This window comes from Galeopterus variegatus, unplaced genomic scaffold (genome assembly GCF_000696425.1).
Source record: "Galeopterus variegatus unplaced genomic scaffold, G_variegatus-3.0.2 Scaffold424, whole genome shotgun sequence".
Classification (NCBI taxonomy): Eukaryota; Metazoa; Chordata; class Mammalia; order Dermoptera; family Cynocephalidae; genus Galeopterus; species Galeopterus variegatus.
The window spans coordinates 367,897-394,730 of NW_007726535.1; the positions used below are offsets into that span (position 1 = coordinate 367,897).

A 26,834-nucleotide genomic window follows, 5' to 3' on the forward strand; every position below is an offset into this window, starting at 1 on the left:
GACCGGGACCGGCAACGGATCCCAAACCTCAGTGTCGCACCCGTACCGGACCGGGACCGGCAACGGGATCGCAACCCTCGGCGTTGCACCTGCACCTCGCTCAGCCAGTGAGCGGCCGGTCTGTATGTGGGATCCGAACCCTCGGTGGGAGCGCCACCGCGCTCCCAAGCGGCGCACTGTAGCAGTGCGCCTCCGGGCCGGCCCTTGTTTTTCCTTTTATCATTCTTTTTAAAAAGTTCCACAACCCTTTGATGGCTTTAGGGAAAAATGAGATTATTTTCTTCCCAGTGTCATTGTTACGGTGGGAGCAATGGTCTTTTGTGACTGTTGATATCCTAATCAGAAGTGGAACCCTTTATTTTTTAAAGTGTCAGTGTGTCTAATTCTGTGTTATGGGGTTTGTTCTGTCTCATATCACTTCTTTTTTTTTTAAAAAGATGACCGGTAAGGGGATCTTAACCCTTGACTTGGTGTTGTCAGCACCACGCTTAGCCAGTGAGCTGACCGGCACTCCCTATATGGGATCCGAACCCGGGGCCTTGGTGTTATCAGCACCGCACTCTCCCGAGTGAGCCACGGCCCGGCCCAACTTCTTATATAAAAAAAGAAACATTGGAGAACAGAAGTCAAAAGACCTCTTTGTTGTCCTTAGTCCTTCCTGAGAGGCCACCTCCCTCTGGGATCTGGTATAAGTCCTTCCAGTTCATGATTTTATACATTATTACATTTGTTGTAGCGATAAGCAAAATGAAGTTTTACTTTGTGTGTTTAAATTCTTATATAAATGCTCTCTTACTTATACCATTCTGCAGCTTGCATTTTTCATTCAACATTGTGTGTTTTAGATTTTTCCATATCACTATGGGTAGATCTCATTCATTTATTTTTTACTGTTCTATAGTATTTCATTATATGATAAACCAGAATTTATTACCTTATTATTGTAATTTAATTTAAAAAAATTTTTTTTTTGGCAGCTGGCTGGTTCAGGGATCTGAACCCTTGGCATTGGTGTTTTAACACCATGCTCTAACCAACTGAGCTAACCGGCCAGCCCTGTATTTTAAACTTGAAGAGGAACAGAAACACTTTTTAAAACCCTGAGAACTTTGGCACCACCAAATCAGAAAAAAAGGGAAATGCACACAGTCTGTTGCAGGGGTGAGGCAGATAAATAAGTGAGGGAGGTGGCGAGGTGGCGGGATTCGCAGACTGGAGCGCCCACTGTGCCCCTCCAGTTGGAGCAGCTTCTCCAAGCACCAGTCTTAGATGCCAAGCAGGGATGCCAGGTAGGAATTTTTACATTAAAAAGAAGCTGGGGGCTGGCCAGTTAGCTCAGTTGATTAGAGCATGGTGCTGTTAACACAAAGGTTCAGGGTTTGATCCCTGTACTGGCCAGCTGCCAAAAAATAAACAGCGAGGTGTGTGGGGGGGGGCGGGGCGCAGAGCTGGAGGGTTACTCAGTTGGTTAGAGTATGGTGCGATAACACCAAAGAGTTCAGATCTCCAAAACCAGCCAGCTGCAAAAAAAAAAAAAAAAAAAAAATCTGGAAATCAACTTTTTTTTTTTTTTTTTTTTTTAAAAGATGACTGGTAAGGGGATCTTAACCCTTGACTTGGTGTTGTCAGCACCATGCTCACCCAGTGAGCTAACCGGCCATCCCTATGTGGGATCCGAACCCTTAGGCCTTGGTGTTATCAGCACCGCACTCTCCCGAGTGAGCCACAGGGCCGGCCCCTGGAAATCAACTTTTAAATAAAATGTTTTAATTGTTAAATGCCAGCAACTGATCCATATCTTTAAAAACGCTTCAGCCATTAGCCTCCAGGCTACCAGTGGGTAATCTCCAACCTACCTTGTATGGGGAGGATACTGAAGCCCGAATGGCTTCCTCCTCTAACATCCTCCCAGACTTCTGGACACCATTCTTTCCTGACTGTCTTTGTTAGTCCCTGGAGCTCACTGGTCAGAAGACATCAGTTCTATTATTGGCTTAGTCTTTTCTTAAAGTTTTTTTTTTTTTTTGGTGGCTGGCCAGCAAGGGGAACTGAACCCCTGACCTTGGTGTTACAAGGCTGCACTCTAATCAACTGAGCTAACCAGCCGGCTGACTTAGTCTCTTCTTGGCTGTGCCATCTTGAGCAAATGACTGCCCCTCTCTGGGCTTCATTTTCCTATTTACAAAATGAGCCATGTACTATTATTTTTCCTGTATTATACATGATGAAATTGAGGCCCAGAGAGTTTGAGTATCTTGCTCAAGGTCACACAGTTTTTAGAGTAGAGATCCTAAAGTCCTGTCCTCCTAGTTCCTTATAATGTAAGGGGTACTAATTTTATATTCAGGGGGAAAGAGGCTATAAAATAGATCATTTCTAAGCTAGCTCTCTCCCCTCAAAAGCATTAAACTCATTGTTCAGTTTCCTTTTGAGTCATTCTCAAAGAGGTTTGAATTATTCTGAGATCATGGAAGTAGGAATATTTCTGGGAAAAGGAGTCCCTTGGGAATTTCCCTACAGGCCTAACCAGGCCTTGGAAGAAAGGTACATGGAACCAGGAGGCAGCTCCAAGTTTGGTGGGGAGGGATGCTTGCCTTTATGCCCCCAAGGCTGGCTGGCCCCTAACTCCCTGCTTTGCTTGCCCAACCACCAGGTGATGCTCCCTGTTTTCCTGGGTGAGCCAGTATCTCCCCAGATGCTGGCAGCCACCCTGGCAGAGTTGGACGAGACTCTGCAGTTGCTCGAGGACAAGTTCCTCCAGAACAAGGCCTTCCTCATCGGGTCCCACATTTCCCTGGCTGACCTGGTGGCCATCACAGAGCTGATGCATGTGAGTGCTGCTGGCAGGGTGGGCTCTCTAGGCAGGGGAGCCCTGGCTGGTTGCTGAAGTCCTGCTTATGCTGCACTCACCTGGCTGTGAGACTGTGCTTAAGAGCTGATGCATGTGAGTGCTGCTGGCAGGGTGGGCTCTCTAGGCAGGGGGGCCCTGGCTGGTTGCTGAAGTCCTGCTTATGCTGCACTCACCTGGCTGTGAGACTGTGCTTATGTATGGAAACCCCTTCTGTAGCTCTGTGGTCCCCAAAGCAGGCACATGCTGCCTGTCCTTGGCCTTACCCATCCATTCTCACCCTGTCCCCCTTCTCCCTACAGCCTGTGGGTGCTGGCTGCCAAGTCTTTGAAGGCCGACCCAAGCTAGCTGCATGGCGTCAGCGTGTGGAGGCGGCAGTGGGGGAGGACCTCTTCCAGGAGGCCCACAAGGTCATTCTGAAGGTCAAGGACTCTCCACCTGCGGACCCCACCATAAAGCAGAAGTTGATGCCTGGGTTGCTGGCCATGATCCGGTGAGCCAGGGAGCCCGACCCCTGCATTGCCCTTGGCAGTTCACAAAGCACTTAAATTTCCAATGTCCCATGGGAGGCAGGCCCAGAGAGCAGGAGTGACTTGCTCAAGACTTGCCTGAGTCCCATGGTACCTTAGCTCCTCAGGCCAGGGCTCCACCCTCACCCTCTCTTCCCCAGCTGCCTGAAAGCCATGATGAGAATGATACACACCCAGACCTTGTCTCCTTTAATCACAGCAGTTCATTTTAAGTTTGGATAATGAACGTGGGCTCAACCTGAGCCTCTGCTTCTAACACTGATGTGTGATTTATTTGACCTTCCTTTGTCCTGGTGCTAGTCTTGGTCTCTATCCAAAAAACAACTTTCCTTTGCAGACCCTGTGAGTCAGTTTTCCCCTGATGGTTGCCAAGAGTGAAATTAACAAATGCCCTGTAGCTTTCTAGTTCTTGGAGAAAGTGATTTGTCAGATGGCACAGGGGTCAGCAGGCATCCCAGTTGTGTTGGCTGTAGGCATGCCTATGATCAGTTGGCTAGACCAGCCTCCCTGGACATTGCCCCCAGCACAAAGTACTGATCTGGAGTCCTGCATCTGTTCTGAGGAATTGGTTGGGAGAAGAAAATCCAAATAGCACCTTTCCTGTCAGGACCCAGTCATGCAGGGGCTTAAATGACATGCCTAGACGCTTGGCTATAAACTGTAAATAGGAATGGAATGCTCTGATTGCATTTTAGAATAATATTCTGGCTGCTGGTGGGGGTTGGACTGGAAATTGGCCAGGGAGGAAGCAGAGAGATTGGATATTGCAGTAATTCGGGCCAAAGGTGACTTGTTGAGAAGGGCAGGCCACCAAAGGGGTGGCTCTTCTTGGCTTGGAGAGGGCTGCAGCACTAGACCAGGAAAACACTCTCCTGGGGGGATAGGTCTTCTTTTTCTGTTTTGTTTTGTTTCTTAAAATTTCAGAGACTAATATTTTTCTCATTATATTGTTGTCATTCACCAGTCTTCTTTAAATGGGGACCATGGGGGACCAGGGGGGCAAAGCTTTTCTCAAGTTTTCCAATAACCTGTCCTCTTTCCGAGGGACTTTCTCTGAATCTTGATGTAGGGTAAATGATGGACAGAGCCCTATTCCCCCCTCTCATGCATACCAGCATTCCTCCTCCCCCCTGGATGCCTGCCCTGGCCAAGGTAGTTACCCAAAGAAAGGCACTCCCCTTTAAGATAAACAAAATGCTGGAGGGAGTGGGGACCCTAAGTAAATGAACAAACACTCTGGCACCAGGAGAGTGGCCTGTAGATTAACTTGTCTACCCAGCCAGCTCTCAGGTCTGTGCTGAGTTATGTGAGCTGGGTGAGGGTCTGCACGTAAGCCTGAAAATGATTTACACCCCTACTTTGATCTGTTGACTATATAACTGATATACGTACTCTGTGGCAGCGCAGATTTCTTACTGACCAGCTGCCATCGGTGTCTCTCCTAAGTCTAATAAACATATGTTTCTGCCCACTGGACCTCCTGGTGATTTCTTTGGAACAAGTAAACTATGCAAGTGCCGTCTCAGATTTGGGACTCCTGTGTTACCCTTGGGTTTGGGGACAGGGTCTTCTCACCCCAGAAGGCTGTCTTGGAAAATGAGGGTGTCATAGCCACAGGCTTCAGGGGCCCAGCAAAGGGGGTGAGGAATTTCTGCCCAATCCCAGGCAGCCCTGGAAACCTCTGGATAGTCCTTGCAGGGCCTCAGCCCTCTGTGGGAGGGATTAGCCTCTGCAGGTAGGACAGGCCAGACACTACCTCCTCCCCAGTGCCTCCATCCTGGGCGCTGGGCCCAGGCATGGGGTGCTGCACCTCCTTTCTCCTCCTTCTTTTGTACTCCGGGGGACTCGGAAGCCCCTCCTTCTCAGCTCTCTCCCTAGGTGGAAGGAGGGGGCATGGGCCGACTGCAGTCAGCCTAGGCCTTTCAACTCTAAATGCACTGACAGTCTGGAAGGGCCCTTGCCGTCCCGTTTCCCAGCACTGTTCTCGAAGCCCCATTTGACGAAGGTGGACACTGAGGTCCAGGGAAGGGGTATGACATGGCAGCGAGACCCCGGCATGCCTGTGCCCTCCTGGCAAGGGGGAGATCTGCATCCTGGATTCCGGGAGAGGGAAAGCGGGAGAGCAGGGGCGCTGCTGATTGGTCCAAAGTTCTCCGGAGCCATCCAATGGGCGGGGAGGGCGTGGCCGGGCTCGGATTCCCCAGGAGGCAGTGCACAGCTGCAGGCTCCGTGGCCAAGCAAGCAGTTCCTGCCTGTCGTCGTACCTGTTCCTGGGCCTGTCCCACTAGGTTTACCCGCCGCCCCTACCGCCACCCCCACCATGGGCCTGGAGCTCTACCTGGACCTGATGTCCCAGCCCTGCCGCGCCGTCTACATCTTCGCCAAGAAGAATGGCATCCCCTTCGAGCTGCGCACCGTGGAGCTGCTCAAAGGTTGGCCCTGTGGGCCGGAGGGTCTGGGCTCTGGTGTGCAGGCGCGCCCCCGTCTGCCGGCGCCGCTGCATGTCCAGGCCAGGTGTGCGGACAGACTCGAAGTCAGACTCTCCAGTGTGGAAACCGTTGCATCAGTTATCAGTTGTGTATTTTTAAAGAGCCTTAGTATTTGCCTAGTGAAAACAAAACATTCTTCAAAATAGAGGTGAAAACGGAGCAGAGCAGGCGCTGGGTAAAGGAAGGAAGTGGAGGGAGGTCCAGAATATCTCCATTCCTGGGCTTGAAGAAAATGGTTAAACCTCCATTTCCTAATTGGAGGACCTCAACCTTTGACCCTGGTGTTATAACATCACGCTCCAACCAACGGAGATAACTGGCAGCCCACTTTTATGTCCTCCTTGCTGTTCTTCTGCTTTTTCTTGTTCCTGTTTCTGGTTTGCTCTTGTCTGTGGGTGTTCCCACCCAGCTGGAGGGGATGTTTCTAGAGGCCGGAGGCTGGGGGGGCTCTGGGGGATCTGTGGAGTCCTGTGGCAGGGTAGCGGGAGAGGGCTGTTCTTCTGCTTTTTCTTGTTCCTGTTTCTGATTTGCTCTTGTCTGTGGGTGTTCCCACCCAGCTGGAGGGGATGTTTCTAGAGGCCGGAGGCTGGGGGGCTCTGGGGGATCTTTGGAGTCCTGTGGCAGGGTAGCCGGAGAGGCCAGCACCTTTACCCTGTGCTGCAGTGTTTGCTGGTCTGGCTGGCCTGGAAAGATGTAACTGGAGCAGAATCTAGTGGAGGGGGCAGGGTATAACTGGACAGTAGGGCAGGCACCAGAGGCAGATCCCCCTGGGCGGGCCAGAGGGAGTTCCCTGCTCTCCCACCTGCTGCCTGTGGTACTCCCAGCTTGGGCTGCCTGCTGCAGGACAAGGGCTGGACACAGAGGCAGTTTCTGGAGGGAGAATGGGCAGGGACAATCGTGTCCATTCAGTAAAAGGGCAAAGAAGCCTACAGGTAGGCCCACAATCAGGCTGGAGCCTGGCTCAACTGAGGCCCTCTAACCCACACACATTGACAGGTGTATTAGACCATTTCTGTTGCTTATAACAAAATATATGGAACTGGGTAATTTGTAACAAAACAAAATTTATTGCTTACAGTTTCAGAGGCTGGGAAGTCCAAAGTCCAGGGAACACAGCTCGTGAAGGCCTTGGTGGTGGCAACAGTGACCCATGAGTCTCACATGGCAGAAAATGGCAGGGCAGAGAGAGACTAATCTCTCATGTGCTCTTCTTTTAAGGCCCTCAAAACCATGCCCCTGATCACCATTGTTAATCCATTCACTACAGTGTGGTCCTGCACTCTAATCACTTCTTCAAGGCCCCACCTTTCAATTACCATAATATGATTTCCAACCCTCAACAGTCACAGTGGGAATTAAGCTTCTAATATATGAACTTTGGGAGACACAATTCAATCAATCCACAGCAACTGGGCACCCATTGTACCCTCCAACAGAGCTGGGAACCCCCATTGGAGAGGGAGCCTTGAGGGTTTGGCACAGGAAAGGAAGAAGAGCTGAGCTGTTGGTGGAAGTTGGGTGTCTGAATGGGGCAGGTGTTTCTGGCCTGAGCGAGGTTTGACTGAGGGCTTGGAGCAGGTGTGGCTGGAGCTCTGGGGTGTGGGTGGGTCACCCAGTCTGGTCAGAAGGGCATGACTCCCCATATGAGATAGGAAGATGGATCAGAGGGGGCAAGCCTAGAGCTCAGGGAGGAGGCTGGTGGGTCTGACATATGGATGGAACTGGCTGGGGATGGGGAGTGGTTTACAGCTTCAGGGAGTCACCAAGGCCCACACTGAGATTCTGCTTGGCTCATGCTGCAAGGGGGTGGACACAAGAAAGATGGACCTCTGATGGGTCAGTCTGTGATCCAGTGACCAGCAGAGTGTCCTACTCTTTCCTGATGCCCCCCAGATAGGGGCCTCAGAAAGCTGATGCCAGGGCTTGGGGGTGGGGGTGTAGGTAGACACTTCAGAGGGCTCAGGGTTCTCCTCCTCATTCACCTCACTGGTCTCTTTTGCAGGCCAGCACTACAGCGATGCCTTTGCCCAGGTGAACCCCCTGAGGAAGGTGCCAGCCTTGAAGGATGGGGACTTCACCTTGGCTGAAAGGTAGTGGGTCCTTGGATTACTGCTGGGCCTTGTGGGGCCAGTCAGCTGTCTGTGTGTCTACAGTTCACTGCATGGGTCATGACATGTGTGCCCAAACCCTGTGCCAGCCCCGGGGTGGAGACTGGGCGAAGTGGGCAGAGGTGTCCAGGGCTGAGGGGGAAAGTTGAAGCCATGGCATCTCTGTCCTGCTTCCCCCACTGCATTGTACAGATAAGGCCAGGAGAGGGGAGGGACTTGCACAAGGTCACAGGGCCCAGCCTGGTTCCAGGCCTCTTCACTGCCAGCCTAGCTCTCAGAAGGAAGATTGCTAAGTACCAAACAGCAGTTGTACCAGGCACCTTAGAGCTACCACTTCTCCCACAAATCCTGTGGAGCAAGTGGGCAAGTGCTATTTTCCTGGAGAGTCAACAGAACACCCAGTGAGCTTCAGTGGCTGAGTACCCACCAGCACCAAGCCCCGTCTAGGCCTGGGGTTTGAGCAGTGGCCAGGTCTCAGCCCTTATCTTCATGGAGCTCACATTCTAGAAGGGGGAGCCGGCAGTAACCCATATGAACACGTGACACGTTAAGTGGTGATGAGTTGTGGAGAAGATAAGCAAGGTAAGAGTGGGGGTGGGTGAGGTTTTGAGTAGGATATTGAGAAAAAGCCCTCTCAAGGAGGTGGCTTCTAAGCAGAGCTGCAGGGATGGAGGTGCAAGGCATGTGGGGAAGAGTGTTCTGGCTGGAGGGAAGAGTGAGGGTGACAGCCCTGAGGTGGGACAATGCTGGGGGTGTAGGCTGGAGAGTGAGGGAGCAGGGGGTGAAGACAGGGCAGCATAGGGGACAGGGAGGACTTCGGCTTTTACTGCAGTTGGACAGAGCCATTGGAGGGCTTTGAGCAAAGAGTGCTGTGATCCAACTTATGTCTTAAAGGATCCCTCTGGCTGGGATGAGAAAGCTACTGTGGTCATCCAGGCATGAGGTGCTGGACCCCACACCAAAGTGGTGGTGGTGGAGGGTGGTGGGTGGTTGGTTCTGACTGTTCTTGAAAGCCAAACTGCAAGGGTTTGCTGAAGGATTTGAGGTAGGTGGGAGGGACAGGAGCCAAGGCCGGCCCCCAAGTTGGTGGTTGAATGGAGGTATCACTTACTTAGTGCCTTCGTGGTACAGCCCGATTCACATTCAGAACCATTTGGCTCCAGAGCCTGTGGTCGCTGGACAGTCCCAACACCCACAGAGGCATGATGAGCTCTGGGGGTCAGGTTGCACAGGCCAGACATGATGTGAGGAGAGGTCAAGGATGACTTCCTGAGGGAGAGGGCTAGAGGCTTCGGGAAAGAATGGAGGTGCAAGGTGTGTGGGGAAGAGAGCTACAGCCTCTCCACTCTACACCACAAGCATTGTCCCACCTCAGGGTCTTCACTTTTGCTCTTCCTTCCAACCAGAACACTCTTCCCCACACGCCTTGCCTCTCTGTTCCTGCAGCTTTGGGCAGGTGGAGAGGAGGTGGGACAGGGCAGGAAACAATGCCCCCATGTCATCAGGGAGGCCCTCTCACAGCCCCAGGAGAGTGGGAGGGGGCAGCTGGCCTTGCTGCTGGCACCATCCATGCTTTGGATATGTTAGGGAGCAGTATCCAAGTTGCTCATTTTTCAAGACTCACAGTGGGTTCCTCTTCTTCGTGGAAGCCTTCCCTCAGCCCTGGGCCTCTTCTGAAATCGATGACAGTTTGTTTCTTACTTGGTGCCTTTAGTTCAGATGAGGGGATGGCCCAGTGTAGAGCTGTGTGACCCTGGACAGTAACCTAACCTCTTTGAGCCTAATATTCCTCCTCTGTACCATGGGGATAGTGAAAATGCCCCATGATGGCCGGAGAGTGACCAAGGCATGTGCTCCACCCCACCATGTCCTCCTAGTGTGGCTATCTTGCTGTATCTGAGCCGAAAGTACAAGACCCCTGACCACTGGTACCCCCAGGACCTGCAAGCCTGTGCCCGGGTGGATGAGTACCTGTCATGGCAGCACACAGCCCTACGGAATTGCTGCATCCAGGTCATGTGGCAGAAGGTGAGCCAGGGAGGCGGGCAGGGATACCTCCCAGGATGCTCAAGGGATGGTGCTTTCTGTTTAAAAATTCCATTCAGAGGCTGGCCAGTTAGCTCAGTTGGTTAGAGCATGGCCTTGCAACACCAAGGTTAAGGGTTCAGATCCCTGTACTGGCCAGCCACCAAAAAAAAAAAAAAAAAAAAAAAAAAAAAGATGGAAAAATTCCATTCAGACCTGAGACCTTAGAACACCAAATCCTGGGATGCCAGGGACTGCCTAATTCAACCAACTTGTTTCTCAGAGGGAAAACCAGGGCACAGAGCTGAGAAGTGATTTCCCCCCATGTGCCTGGATTTCTGAGCAACTAGCAATTAATCCTGTGTCTTTTTGCACACTCCAGTTGCCTGGGCATATCGCTTTTTGGGGGAGAAAAAAACCCAAATTCTTACTTTGCTACACACATAATTCCCAGCTGGAGAGCAAATGAAAGAAATGAAATAAGGTGAAAAAAGTCAAACTAGGAAGAAATGAGAAGACATTGCAATAAATGTTTCTCTGATTTCTGGGTATGGAAGGACTTTCTAAGCCTAAGAACAGTAAAAGAATTCAATAAAGAAAATACTAATAGATTTTACACATACAGTGAAATTTTGTATATGAAAAAAGGATTAAACTTAAAACAAGCATAAGACTAGGAAACATCTTGGTAAAGATATGTTAAAAAGTAGCTTTCTTTAAGATGCTCTAATAAACCCATCAGACAAAGACACAGGAGAAAAAGGAAACCAGCAGGGGTTTAAGTGAAGGGCAGAGAGAAATGGTCAGTAAACGGAGGAAAACATGTTTAACTTCAGTAATGTGCACATCAACACAACATGCACATGCTGTTTTTACTTATCAAATGTGCGTATGTTTTTTATTTTATTTTATTTTTTGACTGAAATTTTTTTATTTTAAAAGAGCCATTCATCATATTAACATAATTCTGGCAAATTTTATGTTCTTAATTATCACTGGGATTCATTTTCCTCTGCAGTAAAATGGGGGTGTGTCTTGGATAGATGGTGCATATGTTTTTTAAATATGCACTCTGAATTAATACTTGCAGAGTGCTTACATAGTGCCTGGCACATAGTGGGTGCCCTGTGTGTGTGAGGGATCATGAAACAGGTGTGCTCATGCCCTACTGCAGTTAGGGTACTACTGTTCTGAAGGGCCATCTGGCAATAAATAGGTTTCCATAACCCTAACTGTGTCTTCCTTGAGCTTCTGGGGGCTGGGAGCAGAGCCACCTCAAACTCCTGGGAGAGGGAGCGTGGTCCATTGAGGGCAGAATGGAGAGAAGTTGGGGAGAGTAAGTGTAGACCCTTGCTACTCAAAGTGTGATCCATGGACCACGAGCACTGGTGTCACCAGAGAGCTTGTTGGAAATTCAGAGTCTCAGGCCCCACCCAGACTTACTGATTAGGAACATGCACTTTTACCAGATCCCAGGTGGATTCTTACACACATTCCCATTTGAGAAGCCTGGGGTGTAATAGGAGGTGGGGTGGGGAGTGGGGAGAGAACAGCTGCTCACTGGGGAGGGCTTTGTGTTGAGGTCTTTGTCATGAGTGCAGTGAGGAGCCATGGAAGGCTTTATGCAGGAAAGGGTATGGGCAGTTTGAGATTGCAGAAGGATTCCACTGGCTGCCTGGTGTGAGGATGCAGGGAGAGGCGGAGGCTGTCCCTGTTGGTGATGAAGGCTGCTGGTGGCCATAGGTGGAAAGAGTTGGATAGAGGTGAGGAGAAATCTGAAGGACTGGTGATAGATAGCATGGTGGGGAGGGAATGAGGATGGGCTTTGGGCAGACCCTGACCCCTCTCTGCTTGCCGGCCCACCAGATGATGTTCCCTGTGTTTCTGGGTGAGCCAGTGCCCCCTGAGACGTTGGCGGCCACCTTGGCTGAGCTGGACAGGTGCCTGCAGCTGCTTGAAGACAAGTTCCTGCGGAACCAGGCCTTCCTTACTGGGTCCCATATCTCTGTTGCTGACTTGGTGGCCATCACGGAGCTGATGCATGTGAGTGCCATTCAGTGGGGTGGCCCAATGAACAGTGGGGTGTCCTTGGAGGGAGTTGACATCCCAGCTCACATTGCCCTTTCTGGCTGTGGGACTCTGGGTGAGTCATTTCCTCCTCTGAGCCTCAGTGTCCTCATGAGGAGCTATCCAGTGTGTCCTGGGAGGGGGTACCCCCAGCCCATCACACATGTGGTAGCAGAGAGAAAATCCACTTGGGGATGACCTAGAGCAGGTCATGCTGCCTTGTGTTCGGCCGTGCCCTGCCCTCGACTGGTTCCCCCTCCCCATAGCCCGTCAGTGCTGGATGCCAAGTCTTCGAAAGCCGACCCAAGCTGGCTGCGTGGCGCCAGCGTGTGGAGGCTGCAGTCGGGAAGGACCTCTTCCAAGAGGCCCACGCAGTTGTCCTGAAGGCCAAGGACCTGCCTCCGGCGGACCATGCCATGAAGGAAAAGCTGAGGCCCTTAATGCAGATTTTGTTGAAGTGAGTAGGTGACCCAAGCCTGCAGAACCACCAATGGATATGCAATGTTGGCAGAATAAAAAAATGGAGCTGTCTGTCTCCTTGGCTGTAAGACATGCAAGACATATCTGTACATTCTTTGGTCCTCAGTTTCCTCCAGGCATCATGCCTGCATTCCTTTTGTCCCCCTACCCCACTTCTCAGTCCCAGTATTTCCCTCCCTCAGTCCTGGCAGAAAACAGGTTCCATGCCCCTGCCTGAGCATGTATCACAGATGGGTGTTGGTCTGGTGAGATGTCTGAATCAGGAATGGACTCAGTGTCTCTCCTCTCCCTGGGGTGATACTGTCTCCCACAGGTGGGGTACAGGGCTGGTTCATGAGCCCCCTTGCAGGAAGTCCCTGGTTATTTCCTGGCCCTCCAGGTGCTGCTGAGAGCAGTTTTGCTCTCCCACCTACTTGTCTTTTCCACATCCCACTCCGGGTCCCAGACTTGCCATCTGTCCCTGCCCTTTCTTCTCGGGACTGTCACAACCTATGTCTTGTGTCCCAGACCCTCTGATATCTGAGTCATCTAAACTGCTAACAGGACAGGTTCATGACAGACTCTTGGCCTGCTTGCCTTCCTATGGAGGCTCCTTTAATATGCACACTTATGTAGTATCTTATATGTGTAATTGAAATTGAACCTGTACACCCACACAACTTTAATTATAGTTGAAATTTATGATTCAAATAACTGCAACACTGATGAGAGGATCATGTTTAGCCACACTAACAGATTTCCATGTTTTAAATAACACCTTTTAACACCCCCTGGTGGACAGTGACTCACCTCTGGCACAAGAAGTTACAAAGGCAGATAGATGTCTGTGGGGACCAGGAGGGAATGCTGTGAACCCCGAGGTGGGGGGTGGGAGGGTCTCTATCCAGCCACACCTGCACCTGCACGTGTCACCAGGTTTCCTGGTTGTTCAAGAGAAGCGCAGATTCCTGTACTGAACGTGAAGTTGCCTGACTATGAAATGGTGGCAATTCATTCAAAAAAATTTTAAACCCCTGTGGCAATGATTACTAGGGTTCAGCAATGGAAAGGCCCCTACAGGTGTGTGTGTTTTGGGGGTGTTCAGAGTTCAATCTAAATATGGGCTAGGCAAAAGGAAGAATGAACTGCCATTTGCAGCAACATGGATGAGTCCAGAAAGTTGTTAAGTGAAATAAGCCAAAGAAACAGAAATAACACATGTCCTCGCTCATAACTGGCTGCTAGGAAGGAAGAGAGGTGGGGAGGGAAGGAGGGAAGAAGGAATGAAGGAAGGAAAGAAGGAAAGGAGAAGGAAGGAAGGAAGGAAAGAAGGAAACAAAGAAAAATAAACAATATGTTGAACTTTGAGGAGAGAACAAACCTAAGGATACTGGAGATGGGGGGGAGGGTGGAAGGGGGTTGGGGAAGCGATAGGTCGGGTAAAGGGCATAAAGAAATATCACGATTTGTAAGAATGAATATGCTGATAATAATATATATATATGGGCTAGGATGCTGGCCACCGCAACGCTCAGAAGACTGAGGAGATGGAAACCCACCGCCCGCTGGGTGGAACTGGGGCGGGGCCACGACGCGGTCAGGCCCCGTGGGGTTGGGTTTACCGGTAACGGGGCGGGCGCTAGGACCGAAGGAAATCAGAGCCAGCGCATGTGACGTTGCCTGCAGAGGCGGGGTCCAGGCAGCCAATCCGGAAGCGCTGAGTCTCTGCCCAGCCAATGAGGGGCCTGGCTGCTCCCTCTCCTGAGACCCTTAGGAACATCCAACCCAAACCCAGCGCCCTGTGTCGGAACATTGGACTCCGAGCCTTTTCTGTCCGCCGCGGCCCCTCGCGCCCTCCCGCCGGACATGCCTTTTCTCGAGCTGGACACGAATTTGCCCGCCGACCGCGTGCCCTCGGGGCTGGAGAAGAGGCTCTGCGCGGCCACCGCCGCCATCCTGGGCAAACCCGAGGACGTGAGCCAGGGAGCATAGGGCGAGGGGAGGTTGATGGGCCAGGGATCGGGCTCTGTCCACGCCCCGCCTCCCCCACAGTGACCCCAACTCTTTTGCCCAGGGACCGCGACCCCCCGCCCGCCAAGCTCAGGCCTTCCGTGCCCCAAGACCCCCCGGCCCCGCTCCCCACGACTGCCCCTGTTCTCACTCCCCAGCCGTGACGCTAACTTCAGGCGAAACTTTCGTGTGCCCCGCAGCGCGTGAGCGTGACGGTGCGGCCGGGCCTGAGCATGGCGTTGAACGGCTCCACGGAGCCCTGCGCGCAGGTGCTTGTCTCTTCCATCGGCGTGGTGGGCACGGCCGAGGAGAACCGCGGCCACAGTGCCCGCCTTTTCGAGTTCCTCACCAAGGAGCTGGCCCTGAGCCAGGACCGGTGCGTAGAGGCAGGGAGCGGACCCTCTTGGGACTGCTGCGCGACCGGGGACAGAGATCTCACCTCAGGACCTCTCCTTAAGGTTGGGGAAGAAAATATTCCTCGCTCTGCCCAGGAAGGACACATCAGGGCCCAATCCCCCAGGGCCCCTAGGCCCCTCAGACCCCCTGTGGTGTGTTCATCTTCAGAGTGGTGGCAGGATTGAATGAATTCCTGGCTTTGCAGCGGTCCCTGGGACATCTGGGCAAGGCGTGGCTTCTTGGATTTAAGTGTTTCCATCTGTGAACTGGGAAGCTCTCTTTTAACCACTCCCCAGGGGCATTGCAAGAGTCGTGTATGTTGGCCTGTGCACTGTACCTGCCTTGGAACCTGGCAGGGTAGGAAGATATTACCCTGAAGAAGCCAGGGAGTCTGGCTTTCTAGAACTTTTGCAGGCTAGTCAGAGGAATTCAAACACAGGGAATTCTATTCTCTGAGTTTGTGACCTTTGAACGTGTGGCCCAACCAGGTCCCAGGGGAGGCTGGAGGAGGATCACTGAGTTATGAAAACAGCATTGGCCCGGAGTCTAGACACGTAGGTTCTGGGCCCAGCACAGCTGGGGGACCCCAGACAAACCTGGAAATGAACCATCTCCAATTTGCAGCCTCCTCTTCTGCGAATAGAGGGGTGTAGATTAAATGACCTCGCTCTCCCATAAGAAGCCGCTACAACCCAAACCTAGCATTCTGTGTCAGGGTTAAAGCTTTCTCTTTTTTTTTTTTTTTGTCCTTTTTTGAGACCAGCCGCACCGCGCTCAGCCAGTGAGTGCTGTGAGCGCACCGGTCATCCCTATATAGGATCCGAACCCGAGGTGGGAGCCCTGCTGCACTCCCAGCGCCGCACTCTCCCGAGTGCGCCACAGGCTCGGCCCTAAAGCTTTCTCTTGGGTGATAACTATTCCTGAGCCCAGTCCATGCCTGGGAGGAACTAAGGACATGAGCTTGAAAGGACCTTCCAGAATGGAGCCTTTGTTGGCCCCAGAAGGCTGGGTGAGGAATGGTTGCTCTTGGGTGCGTAGACCTGGTCCTCAAGCTGGGTAGATAATAATAATTCCAACAACCATAAGTAAAGTACAAGTTCTTACCATGTTCCAGGTACTCTGTCATTAGTTTTTATGCATGATCTTATTTGATTCTTAAAAACCCTGTCCGCACCCCTAGTACAGACATGCCATCCCCATAACATAGATATCTCCACTGTATCAATTTTACAGATGAGGAAACTGAGGGTGTCACTTCCTAACACCCCCCCCTACCAGGTTACACTAAGCCCTGGTACTCTTCACCAGGAACTTTCTGTCATCTCTGTGAGAGGGGCACATTCATTCATTCATTCCACAGACATTAGTCAGGGGTCACCCTGTGCCTGGCCTTGAGCCAAGGTTTTAGAAAACAGGTGACTGAGGCACCGTGCATACCCTCAGGGAGCCTGCAGTTAGGAGGAGGGAGGACTGCCCCTCTGAGCCCACAGACTGATAGAGATGATTGAGCAAACATCATATACTCCAAGGTTGCTGTGTTGAGTGTCCTGTGATGTGTAGCCATCATCCTGTGCCTTACAGTCCTACTGCTCTGTCAGGGGTCAGGGGAAGATCATTACTGGGACAAGCAGGCTTGCAGAATGCCTGGTGGGCTGAGGAATGCTGGCCTAAGAGCCCACAGTGGGAGCACCTGGTAGGGGTCTTACAAGATGAGGTGTTAGCCAAGGAACTGATGATATTTTTTTTTCTGTCTCCTGAAGGATAATTATCCGCTTTTTCCCTGTGGAGCCCTGGCAGATTGGAAAGAAAGGGACGGTCATGACTTTTTTATGATTGGCATGGATCCAGGGCATCGGTGAGCCGCCTGCTCCTTTCAGAGAGGATTCCTGGCAGAGCGAGGGCCTGGTGGTTATGTTTTGGGCACCCCCTCATGCAGACATGCCTGTGACTTCACAGTCCTCCTCTTCCCTATCATGACAAATAAATGAAGAGAGCTTCATTGTTCAAAGATGACTTCTTTATCTCCCTATACCCCTCCTGGCATTCTGGGTCACCATGGGTAGAGGGTTTGGTTTATGAGGATACCTTAGGGAACCTATAAGTGAGATGTTTCCTGTCTTCAGGACCTCTGTCTGATATGTTTTGACTGCTTAAATCTGGAGGTAGAGGGCTCAGCCTGGAGGCTTTGCTCTCCACATCCAAATGCAGGCTGGTGGGGAGGTACAGGCAGCTGGTTCAGCTTGGGCCTTCCTGCAGACTCTGCTGACCTCCTGGGACTCATTCTCAGCCTGGGGTGGCCTGGGCTGTTCCCTGTCAGTAGACTGCTGTACTGGGCACAGGAATAAAGCAGACTGGTCTTCAGGGACCTTCCCTGGGCATCCCCAACTTCACCTTCCATCTTGACTCTTGCTGAGAATTCTCTGGGGCTGGGTATTTTGCCATACCCATGTCCCAGAATGCTTGAACCTGGAAATGCAATGTCTGCCACTAGAAATGGATTGAATGTGGTCCCCATCTCCCAACTAAATACCATATCATGTTTTTGCATTTCAGAGTATGTATGGGTGGAGTGGGGGTAGACAAAGTTAGTCTTAGTCTCCCATTTCAGTAGCTTTCCAGATGTTCAATGCAGAGTTTACATCTCATGACCCTTAGACACTCTGGTGGGCTCTGTGTTTTCCTGCAGTTAAACATTTGATGATCCTTGTTTCTTTATTTTTTTTTTTTGTCTTTTTTTTTTTTTTCCGTGTCTGGCAACGGATCGCAACCCTCAGTGTCGCACCGGTACCGGACCGGGACTGGCAACGGGATCGCTGCCAGTCCCCTCGGTGTTGCTCCCACATCTCGCTCAGCCAGTGAGCGGGAACCGGTCTGTATGTGGGATCCGAACCCTCGGCGGGAGCGCCACCGCACTCCCAAGCGGCGCACTGTAGCAGTGCGCCACCGGGCCGGCCCCGATCCTTGTTTCTTTAGCCCACCAGTGAAATACCAAATTGAGATTTTCAGTCTGTGCAGTCTCTGTAGTTAATAAAGTTTGTTTCTAATGGAATATGTTTGTACTTGCTGTGTATACCTGACCACTGCTGAGGACTCTGATTAAAAGCCAGACCTTGACATTGCTTCCCCTGGCTCCCTATCCTAACAGTTTGTGCACTCATTCTTGCTGCCAACGTGTTTCATGGGTGTTCTGCTTCCTAGAGGAGCTCAGGGAATGATCGTGGGTTGAATGTGAATGAACAGTTGCAGTGCCCAAGGATAGGATTCAGGCCTAACTCTCACCAGGACTATAAGGCAGCAGTTTCCTATCTGGTCTCCCCACGTTAAATCTATCATCCCCACTGTAGTGAGAGTGATACGTCATCTGCTTGTTTGTGTGGTCCGACATCTCTCCAGAATTCTCCCCACTGTGGCCTTGAGCTTTGCCTCCTGGTAATACCGTGCTGCCTGAGGATCCCACATGATTTGCAGTGTTTCTCACCTCTGAACCCTTGCCACACAGCTCCCTGCTTGGACCACCTTCCCACCTTTTTTCAAGTGCTTCATTGCAGTGCATCTTTTCAAGATACAATTCAGGGTTGGGAGCTGCTTCCAAGGCTGCATGTTATCTGTGCAGTTTTGAAATTATTTATTCTCTGTTCAAACCCCTCCAACTCCCCCCCCTCCACCCCAGGATATACTCTTCTCAAAGTCAAGGTTGGCAACTCAATAAATTTTGTACCCCCTGCCACATAGGTAAAGCTTTATTGTACTGAATTGACTATGATTCACCATGATTTTACAGTCTTTATAAATAAAGTCAAAAAGAAGTCCATAACATTCATTCCTATTTAAATCATCCTTGCCGGACTCAAACAGCTATGAATTCAACCAGTGTGAATGCCCTTCCCTAAAACACTTTATTAGCTCCCAAGAGACTAACCTTTCTCAGCCGGAGCCCTTGTCAGAAGCCCTTCAACTCTGGAACCCTTTTCAGCTCTGGGATTCTGACACTATCCCAAACCCCCCGTCCTGTTTATTTACTGGGTCCTGTTGTTTGTTTTTCTTTTGTTTCAATAGTTCGATTGTATCTGTGCTTTTTGGGCTTCAATTCCTTTTCGGAAAGAGGCGAAGCAGGGGTACTATAATGAATAAGAATGCTCTTTCTCCCTGGTTCCCTCTAAGCTTCCGCCAACTTTCCACTGACTTCAGAGCACCCGTCCCAGGTCGTAACAACGCAGCGCGTCATTCAGAGACTGTTCAGGGCCCGGCGCCGAGCTCGGCGCTTCACAGGTATCGCACGTGGTTCAGCCGGCATCCGATCACTCGTCGGCGCTCTGGGCCCTCAACAGCTCGGGGGCCGAGAGCAAAGCTCCCGAACCAACAAGCGCCGGGCCGCGAGCCACGGAGCCCCAGCCAGTCGGCCGGCCGGGCTGGCGGCGCGTACGCCCGCGCTGATTGGCTGACGGCGCCGGCACCTGGGCCAATGGGATCGTGCCTTGTTGTCAGGCGCGCAGCCGGCCGGCGCGGGGGTCAGGGCGGACTGGCAGTTGCCGTTGGAGACGCCTGGTGAGGTCTTGAACTGCTGGTTCGAGGGCGGCACTGGGTAAGAATGCTCCTGGGTTATAAAAGTAGGGGAGAATCTGTATTCAGCTTGTTCTACTTATTAAGAATGGGATGCAGGTAAAAACTTTATAAATTTTAATAACAAGATTTTGGGGCAGTTGCCGTTGGAGACGCCTGGTGAGGTCTTGAACTGCTGGTTCGAGGGCGGCACTGGGGTGGGGGCGTGGCGCGGGCCGGAGGGGCGGCCGGCGCGGGGCCGAATTCCGTGAGGACGCTGAAGGCTCTTCCGGCAGCCCCAAGGAGACAGTTGGGGAAACCGAGGCCGGAGAGCCGGAGCGACGGGCCTCCCAGCTGCCTCGCGGGCCTCTTCACGGCTTTCACCGCCGCCCTGGGGTGCTTAGATGGGCTCCGGCCTCGGGAGGCGTTCACAGTGACAGCAGCAGGAGCCGCCATTGATTCGGAGTCTGCAGTGTGCAAAGCCCGGCGCTAACCCTTTACTAGCGTCCTTTCACTTCCCCTCCACAACAGCCCTGCCTGGTGAGTGCTGTTATTAGTGCCATTTACACGGGTGGAAACTGAGGCCGAGGCAAGGTGAAATTACTTGCTAAAAGTCACCCGGTAGGTCAGCCTGACTCCAGGCTGAAAATATTGACCGTTCTGCTGCACTGCCTCCCACGAGGAGGCGGGCCCTGGCTGGATAGAGCTCATCTGACGTTCTCAGGTGTCTCCACAAGTGGCTTTGGGGGCCACTTAATTCTTCCTGACCTGGGTTATTACAGGTCGCAAGTGTGGGACGGTCGGGCTTCATGCGGCTAAGTTTGTCTCTATGCGATTTATTACTGTGGGTAAAAATATTCGTAGAATATCCCTGGAATGGTTTCGTTCAGGGATTGGCAAACTTTTGTTTTCAATATAATAATATTTATTATTATAATGGGTTGTAAATATAATAGTACTTGTAATAGTTAAGTATTTGAGGCTTTGGGGGCCATACTCTGTCTACTCAACTCTGGCGTTGTAGTGTGGATACAGCCAAAGACAATACTAAGAGAGTGGCTATGTTTGCATAAAATTTTATTTATGGACACTGAAATGTGAATTTCACATAATTTTGTATAATTTGCACATGTCACAGACTTTTTCCAAGCATTTAAAAATATAAAAACCATTCTTTGCTCCTTGGCTGTACAAAAACAGTGGGCTGGTTAGCTTGCAGAACGCTTGCGTAGTCCAAAGCCTTATATAGTAGAGAAAACTGAGACCTGGTTAGTCACACAGCCAGGTAGTGCCTCATCTGAGCTTAAAACTTAGGCTCACACACACACAAAATAACCGGGGGTGGGGTGGGGGGAGAAGAAGATATAACAACTACAATCCTTTGAAGTTGTTACAACAAGCAAACGGAAAGGACATTGTTGGGTGGGAGGGGGCGAGGGAGGTTTCGGTGATGGGCCATAATAATCAACCACATTGTATATCGACAAAATAAAAATTTAAAGGAAAAAAAAAAAATTAGGCTTTCCATCTCCCAGGCCAGAGCAAGCCAGGAAACACCACAGCTTGTCACCCTGGACTTTATCATGTGTTCTTAGACCGTGGAAAACATATTCTAGAGAGTTCGGAAACTTGTGAGCTAAAACTGGTGAATGTGCTCTTCTGAGAAAATGCAACTGCTGGGGCTGTGAGCCTGAGAAATGAATACTTACTTTCTTGTCTTTATTACATAGCAGTTTTTTTGTTTGTTTTTTTGGCAGCTGGCTGATACCGGGATCCAAACCCTTGACTCTGGTTTTATCAACACGGCACTCTAACCAACTGAGCTAACTGGCCAGCCCATAGCAGTTTTTTTTTAAAGCTCCTTTTAGTGGGTTTCTGGAATCTGTGGTGAACAATACATACATAATCACCATCTTACAGAATGGTGAATGTATAATCTCAAATGGTTATTTCTTTTTAAGCTTTTTATTTTAAACTAATTTTAGATTTTGAGAAAAGTTATAGTAATGCAGAGTTCCCTTATGTCCCTTCTTATGCTTCCCCTGATGTCAACATCTTATGTTGTCATAGTGCAATTATCAAGAACAGGAAACTGACATTGGTATGATATTATTAACTACACTACATAGGTGATTCAGATTTCACCAGTTTTCCCACTAAGGTTCTGTTTTAAATCCAGGATCCCATCCAAGATCCCATGTGGCATTTAGTTATTTAGACTTAGTCTCCTGTAGTCACTTCCTCAGTCTTTTCTTGTCTTCCTTGGCCTGATACTTTCAAAGTGTTCTGATCAGTTGTTTTGTCTAATGTCCTTCAATTTAGTTTTGTCCAGCGTTTTCTTATGATTGGAGTGAGATTATGCATTTTGGGCAGAATAACACAAACATTCTTTTTGTGTCCTCAGTGCATGAAGTAAAGAAGCCCAAATTGTTATGCTATTACCAGTGATATTTAACTTGATCACTTGGTTTAGTTGGTGTCTGCCTGGTTTCTACATTATAAAGTTACTATATTTCCTTCCTAGTTAATAAGTATCTTGGATGAGATAATTTGAGAGAATTCAAAATCTGGTTCTCCACAAATTTATGCCCACTGACTTTAGCATCTATCTGCAGATCTTTGTGTGCTTGCCTAAAGGTAATTATCTGTTTCTCTGTTTATTAATTGAAATTCCACTGAAAGAAGAGCTATCCATTCTCTCATTTATTTATTTATCAGTAGGGACCATCGATATTTATTCTATGAGTTAAAATCAAATATTATTTTGCTGCTTACTATTCCAACATTAACTATTTAGGCTCTCCTTCAGATTAGCTTCTGTGTCCTATCAACAGGCCCTCATCTTTTTTTTGAGAACTTAATTACTTTATGGCACTACAGTGTGTACCAGGCTCATCTTGTATTTTCTCCGCCCCGATTCTGGAATCACAGTTCTGTTTTTTTTGGAGGCTGGCTGGTACAGGGATCTGGACCCTTGACATTGGTGTTATAACACCACACTGTAACCAGCTGAACTAATTGGCCATCCCCAGTTCTTTTTGTCTTTAGCCTGGCAGACACAGTTATTTAGGTTAGTGCTTTTTTTCCTCATGCCCTTCAGTGTGGTTATGGTAGCTGTAATACAATTAGGTTCATTGTTAATGTTTATGTTCTGTTTTAGGTTCCCCCTACATCGTTGTTGAGCTTAATTTATTTTGGGGGTCTGAAACTTGACTATGATCCTGAGAGTCAGAACTATACGCAAAGGTATACTCAGAGAAGTGTCACTCCCTTCTTACCACCCTGTTCCCATTCTGTCCTTTTTTTCACCCCTTTCCATCTGCCCCGTATAGCTAACTTTAGTATGTGGACTAGCCTGTGTTTCTTTTGCACAAATGAATAGATAGTTGTATATCCTCTTCTTTCTTATATGAAGGGTGGCATGCTATAAATAATTGTGTTTGCTCTTTTCACTTAACCGTATGTCTTGAAAATCACCCTATATCTGTTCATATCTTCCTCATTCATTTTCTAAAACAGCTTTATTGAGATATAATTTACCTACCTTACAATTCACCCACTGTACAATCCAGTGATTTTTAGTATACTCATAGAGTTGTTTTTTTTTTTTTTAAAAAGATGACCGGTAAGGGGATCTTAACCCTCGACTTGGTGTTGTCAGCACCACGCTCACCCAGTGAGCAAACCGGCCATCCCTATATGGGATCCGAACCCGTGGCCTTGGTGTTATCAGCACCGCACTCTACCGAGTGAGCCACAGGCCAGCCCATACTCATAGAGTTGTGCAAATCACCACTATCAATTTTAGAACATTTTTATAATCCCAAAAAGAAACCCTGATCCATTAGCTGTCACTTCCCATCCCCTCTTCCCCCAGCTCTAGGCAGCCATTAATCTACGTTCTGTCTGTATAGGTTTGCCTGTTTTGGACATTTCATATAAATGTAGCATACTATATGTGGTCTCTTGTGATGGGCTTATTTCACTTAACGTGATGTTTTCATGGTTCATCATGTTGTCAGTACTTCTTTACTTTTTTAAAATTTTTACTTTATTACTTTTTATGGCTGGATAATATTCTGTTGTATGGATATATCCCATTTTATTCATCAGTTGATGGATGTTTGAGTTGTTTCCAGTTTTTGGTTATTATGAATAATGCTGCTATGAACATTCCCTTATTAATTTTTACAGCTGCATATTACTTCATTGTGTGGAGGTACCTTCCTAACTATGGCCGTTCGTTTAGGTTGCTTCCAATGTGTTTTGATTACAAACAGTGCTGCACAATGAATAACTCTGTGCATACGTATTTTTGTCTTTTTGAAAGTACATCTTCAGGGTAGATTCCTAAAAGTGGAATTGCTGGGTTGAAAGGTAACTACACATGTAACTTTCTCAGGTATTGTCAAGTTCCCCTCCAGAGGAGTTGTACACATTCGCATTGTCACCAACAATTTGAGAATAGTGCCTGTTTCCCCACAACCTTTCCAACAGAGTGTGCTATTGTACTTTAACTTTTGTCTTTGTGATAGGTGAGAAATAATGTCTCAGTGCTGTTTTAATATGCATTTCTCTAAATATGAGTGAGTTTGAACATTTTTCATATGTTTGAGAACCAGTTGTATGTTGTCTTTTGTGAATTGTCTATTCATATCTTTTCTCCATTTTTCTATCAGGTGTATGTTTTTCTGTTCCTTAGTTGTTGTTGTTTTTTTAATTGTGGTAAAATATACATAACAGAATTTACCATTTTAACCATTTTTAAGTGAATAGTTCTTTTTTTTTTTGACCGGTAAGGGGATCTTTACCCTTGACTTGGTGTTTGTCAGCACCACGCTCTCCCAAGTGAGCGAACCGGCCATCCCTATATAGGGATCCGAACCCCTGGCTTTGATGTTATCAGCACTTCACTCTCCCAAGTGAGCCATGGGCCAGCCCTTAAGTGTATAGTTCTGTGGCATTAAATACATCTGCATTGTTGTACAGCCATCACCACCATCCATCTCCAGAACTTTATTTCATCTTCGCAAATTGAAACTTTGTACCCATTAAACCATAACTCCCTGTTCTCCCCTCCCCACAGTGTGTGTCAACCACTATTCTACTTCCTGTTTCTGTGAATTTGACTATTCTAGGTACCTCCTATAAACGGAATCATACGGTATTTGTCTTTTTCTGACTGCTTACTTCACTTAGCATGATGTCTTCAGAGTTCCTTCATGTTGTAGCATGGGTCAGAATTACATTCCTTTTTGTAGCATGTGTCAGAATTACCTTTCTTTTTAAGGCTGAATAATATTGCATTGTATGTATATTCCACATTTTGTTTATCCATTCATCTGTCCACGGACACTTGGTTGCTTCTACCTTTTGGCTATTGTGAATAATGCTGTATACTTTAGTTTTTAAGAGCTGTTTATATATTAGGGATAAAATACATACATAGTCCCTTGTCTGTGGTATATGTTGCAAATATTTTCTCCCAGTTTGTCAGTTGTCTGTTGTTTTTTAAAAGATGACTGGTAAGGGGATCTTAACCCTTGACTTGGTGTTGTCAGCACCACGTTCTCCCAAGTGAGCTAACCGGCCATCCCTATATAGGATCGGAACCCGTGGCCTTGGTGTTATCAGCACTGCACTCTCCTGAGTGAGCCACGGGCCGGCCCTGGTTTCATTTTTTAAGTATAAATCCCTAATCCATTTGGACTTTATTCTTGTATATGGTATGGATCTAATTTTATTATTTCCAAGTGTCTATCAGTTTATCCCAGCACCATGTATTACAAAGTTTGTCTTGATCTCAGTGATTTGAGATGCTACCATTGTCATATTTTTAGTTTCCATTCATACTTGAGTCTAATTCTGGACCTGGTTTCTTTGTCTGTGCATGCACCAGTACCACACTGTTTTAATTATTAAGGCTTTTTATAGTATGTTTTCGTGTCTGGCTTATCTTCCCTTATCATTTTTTGTTTTTACTGTTTTCCTAGCTAGTCTTATATTTTTGTTTTTCCATATGAACTTTAGTATCAACTTGTCTATTATCTTGTTGGTATTTTTATTGGGATGGCATTGAATTTATAAATTCAATATAAACTTGGGGAGAACTACCTTTATATTTTGATATATCCAAGAACAGGGGATGTCATTTCATTTGTTCAAGTTTGCTTTCATGTTTTAAAATTTTCCATGTGTAAGTTGCACATTTCTTATTAACTTAATTCTGAAGTATTTAATCATCTTGTTGCTGTTGCAAATGGGATTTTTCTCTACCATGATGTCATATGATTTTTTTCCCCTTAGATGATTTCATTGTGTTTTCACACATGTGATATGTTGCCGAAGTCCAGCTTCAGTGAGGGGTGGGTACCAGAAAAGGGATGGAGAGGGTCGGCGAAAATAACAAACACAGACAGAGACCTCAATGCATCACTATGCACATTCTCTCTCTGCAGGCTGTCGGCGCTTTGGAGGTGGAGCCCAGTAGAGCATGAGACAATGTCTTTCATTTAATTTTACAGCTCTGTAGGGGGGCTTTGGGTACTATTTTTATTACATCAGCAAGCTTGAGTCAATAATTCAGAAAGGATTATTCAACTTGCTACACAAAAGAGAGCCCACACTATGAGAAATTGTGGAGTATCTTGTTAAGAGCGAGTAGGCAAGGGCTATCTGTAGAGTCTGGGCTTGGCTGAATAGTTCTGAGGAGGAGCTAAGCATGGCTGAAATGATAAAGATGGGAATTAACAAATATTGAAGATACAGAGCAAATAGAATTCTCATGTACTGCTGGAGGGGATGTAGTACAACAACTCTGGAAAAGAGACCATGAATTCCTGGAAGACAGAGACCGTCTCTCATTCATCTCTATATCTCCAGTGACCAAAAACAGTATTTGACACAGAGTAGGCAATCAGTCAAGCTTGCTGGGAATTTTACCATATTATTAAAGAGCATCAAGTTCTCACACAATTTATTCTTTTCCACGACATAGAAGAACAAAGAAACCTTCCTAATTCTTTACATGACTAACAGGGTGGGGCTATTGCGGTTACAGAGTGATAGACAGTACTATCATATGACATATGTCTATTGTTAAATGTAAGTACAAATTTGCTAAAAGGAGGAATGCTAACATTTAAATTCTAATGGAGGTCTAATGATCTTATGTTCTAATGGAATAAAAAGGAACAATGGATATTTGAGCAGCATTATCATGCACATTTTGAGGTTATGCATTGACTGTGGCCCTGTAATCTTGATCTAAATGTTAAAGTGTCCTTGTGCACAGCACCATCCCTCACAAAATCAGTTGCACTTTCTTATTTTTCTAAGATCTAATTTTGCAGGTTTAATAATT

General features: G+C 48.3%; 4 protein-coding genes across 12 annotated transcripts in view; all 4 read left to right on the top strand.

Moving 5' to 3' along the window:
• The window catches only part of LOC103587157 (glutathione S-transferase theta-1), a 12,318-nt gene extending 7,467 nt beyond the window's left edge, over positions 1–4,851 (top strand). For all 7 annotated transcript variants that reach the window (XM_008568580.1, XM_008568579.1, XM_008568583.1 and 4 more), the window contains 2 exons: positions 2,654–2,830; positions 3,151–4,851. In XM_008568580.1, the coding sequence (XP_008566802.1) occupies positions 2,654–2,830; positions 3,151–3,345 (372 nt within the window). In that variant the 3' untranslated portion in view covers positions 3,346–4,851. The remainder of the gene's footprint in view (positions 1–2,653; positions 2,831–3,150) is intronic.
• A 498-nt stretch (positions 4,852–5,349) lies between these two features.
• LOC103587156 (glutathione S-transferase theta-1-like) lies at positions 5,350–12,624 on the top strand. Its single transcript, XM_008568578.1, has 5 exons — positions 5,350–5,810; positions 7,870–7,957; positions 9,853–10,003; positions 11,867–12,043; positions 12,334–12,624. The coding sequence occupies exons 1-5, from the start codon at positions 5,411–5,413 to the stop codon at positions 12,526–12,528; spliced, it is 1,011 nt and encodes a 336-aa protein (XP_008566800.1). The 5' UTR covers positions 5,350–5,410; the 3' UTR covers positions 12,529–12,624.
• Positions 12,625–14,287: 1,663 nt separating this feature from the next.
• On the top strand, positions 14,288–17,745 carry DDT (D-dopachrome tautomerase). 2 transcript variants are annotated; one of them, XM_008568588.1, is made up of 4 exons: positions 14,288–14,500; positions 14,737–14,912; positions 16,693–16,787; positions 17,707–17,745. In XM_008568588.1, exons 1-3 carry the CDS (start codon positions 14,393–14,395, stop codon positions 16,763–16,765), a joined length of 357 nt encoding a protein of 118 aa, XP_008566810.1. In that variant the 5' UTR covers positions 14,288–14,392; the 3' UTR covers positions 16,766–16,787; positions 17,707–17,745. The 2 variants fall into 2 exon arrangements, with proteins under 2 accessions (XP_008566810.1, XP_008566809.1); XM_008568587.1 differs by lacking the exon at positions 17,707–17,745 and having other exon boundaries at positions 16,693–16,940.
• A 1,949-nt stretch (positions 17,746–19,694) lies between these two features.
• Positions 19,695–26,834, top strand: part of CABIN1 (calcineurin binding protein 1) — a 178,659-nt gene continuing 171,519 nt past the window's right edge. For both annotated transcript variants that reach the window (XM_008568589.1, XM_008568590.1), the window contains exon 1: positions 19,695–20,011. The gene's annotated coding sequence lies outside the window, so the exon portion shown is untranslated. The remainder of the gene's footprint in view (positions 20,012–26,834) is intronic.

Coding starts and splice junctions, on each gene's coding strand:
- LOC103587156 (XM_008568578.1), top strand. CDS start 5,411: ATGACATGGCAGCGAGACCCCGGCATGCCTGTGCCCTCCTGGCAAGGG. Junction 5,811..7,869: donor CACCGTGGAGCTGCTCAAAG/GTTGGCCCTGTG, acceptor TCTCTTTTGCAG/GCCAGCACTACAGCGATGCC. Junction 10,004..11,866: donor TCCAGGTCATGTGGCAGAAG/GTGAGCCAGGGA, acceptor CCGGCCCACCAG/ATGATGTTCCCTGTGTTTCT.
- DDT (XM_008568588.1), top strand. CDS start 14,393: ATGCCTTTTCTCGAGCTGGACACGAATTTGCCCGCCGACCGCGTGCCC. Junction 14,501..14,736: donor TCCTGGGCAAACCCGAGGAC/GTGAGCCAGGGA, acceptor TGTGCCCCGCAG/CGCGTGAGCGTGACGGTGCG. Junction 14,913..16,692: donor CTGGCCCTGAGCCAGGACCG/GTGCGTAGAGGC, acceptor TGTCTCCTGAAG/GATAATTATCCGCTTTTTCC.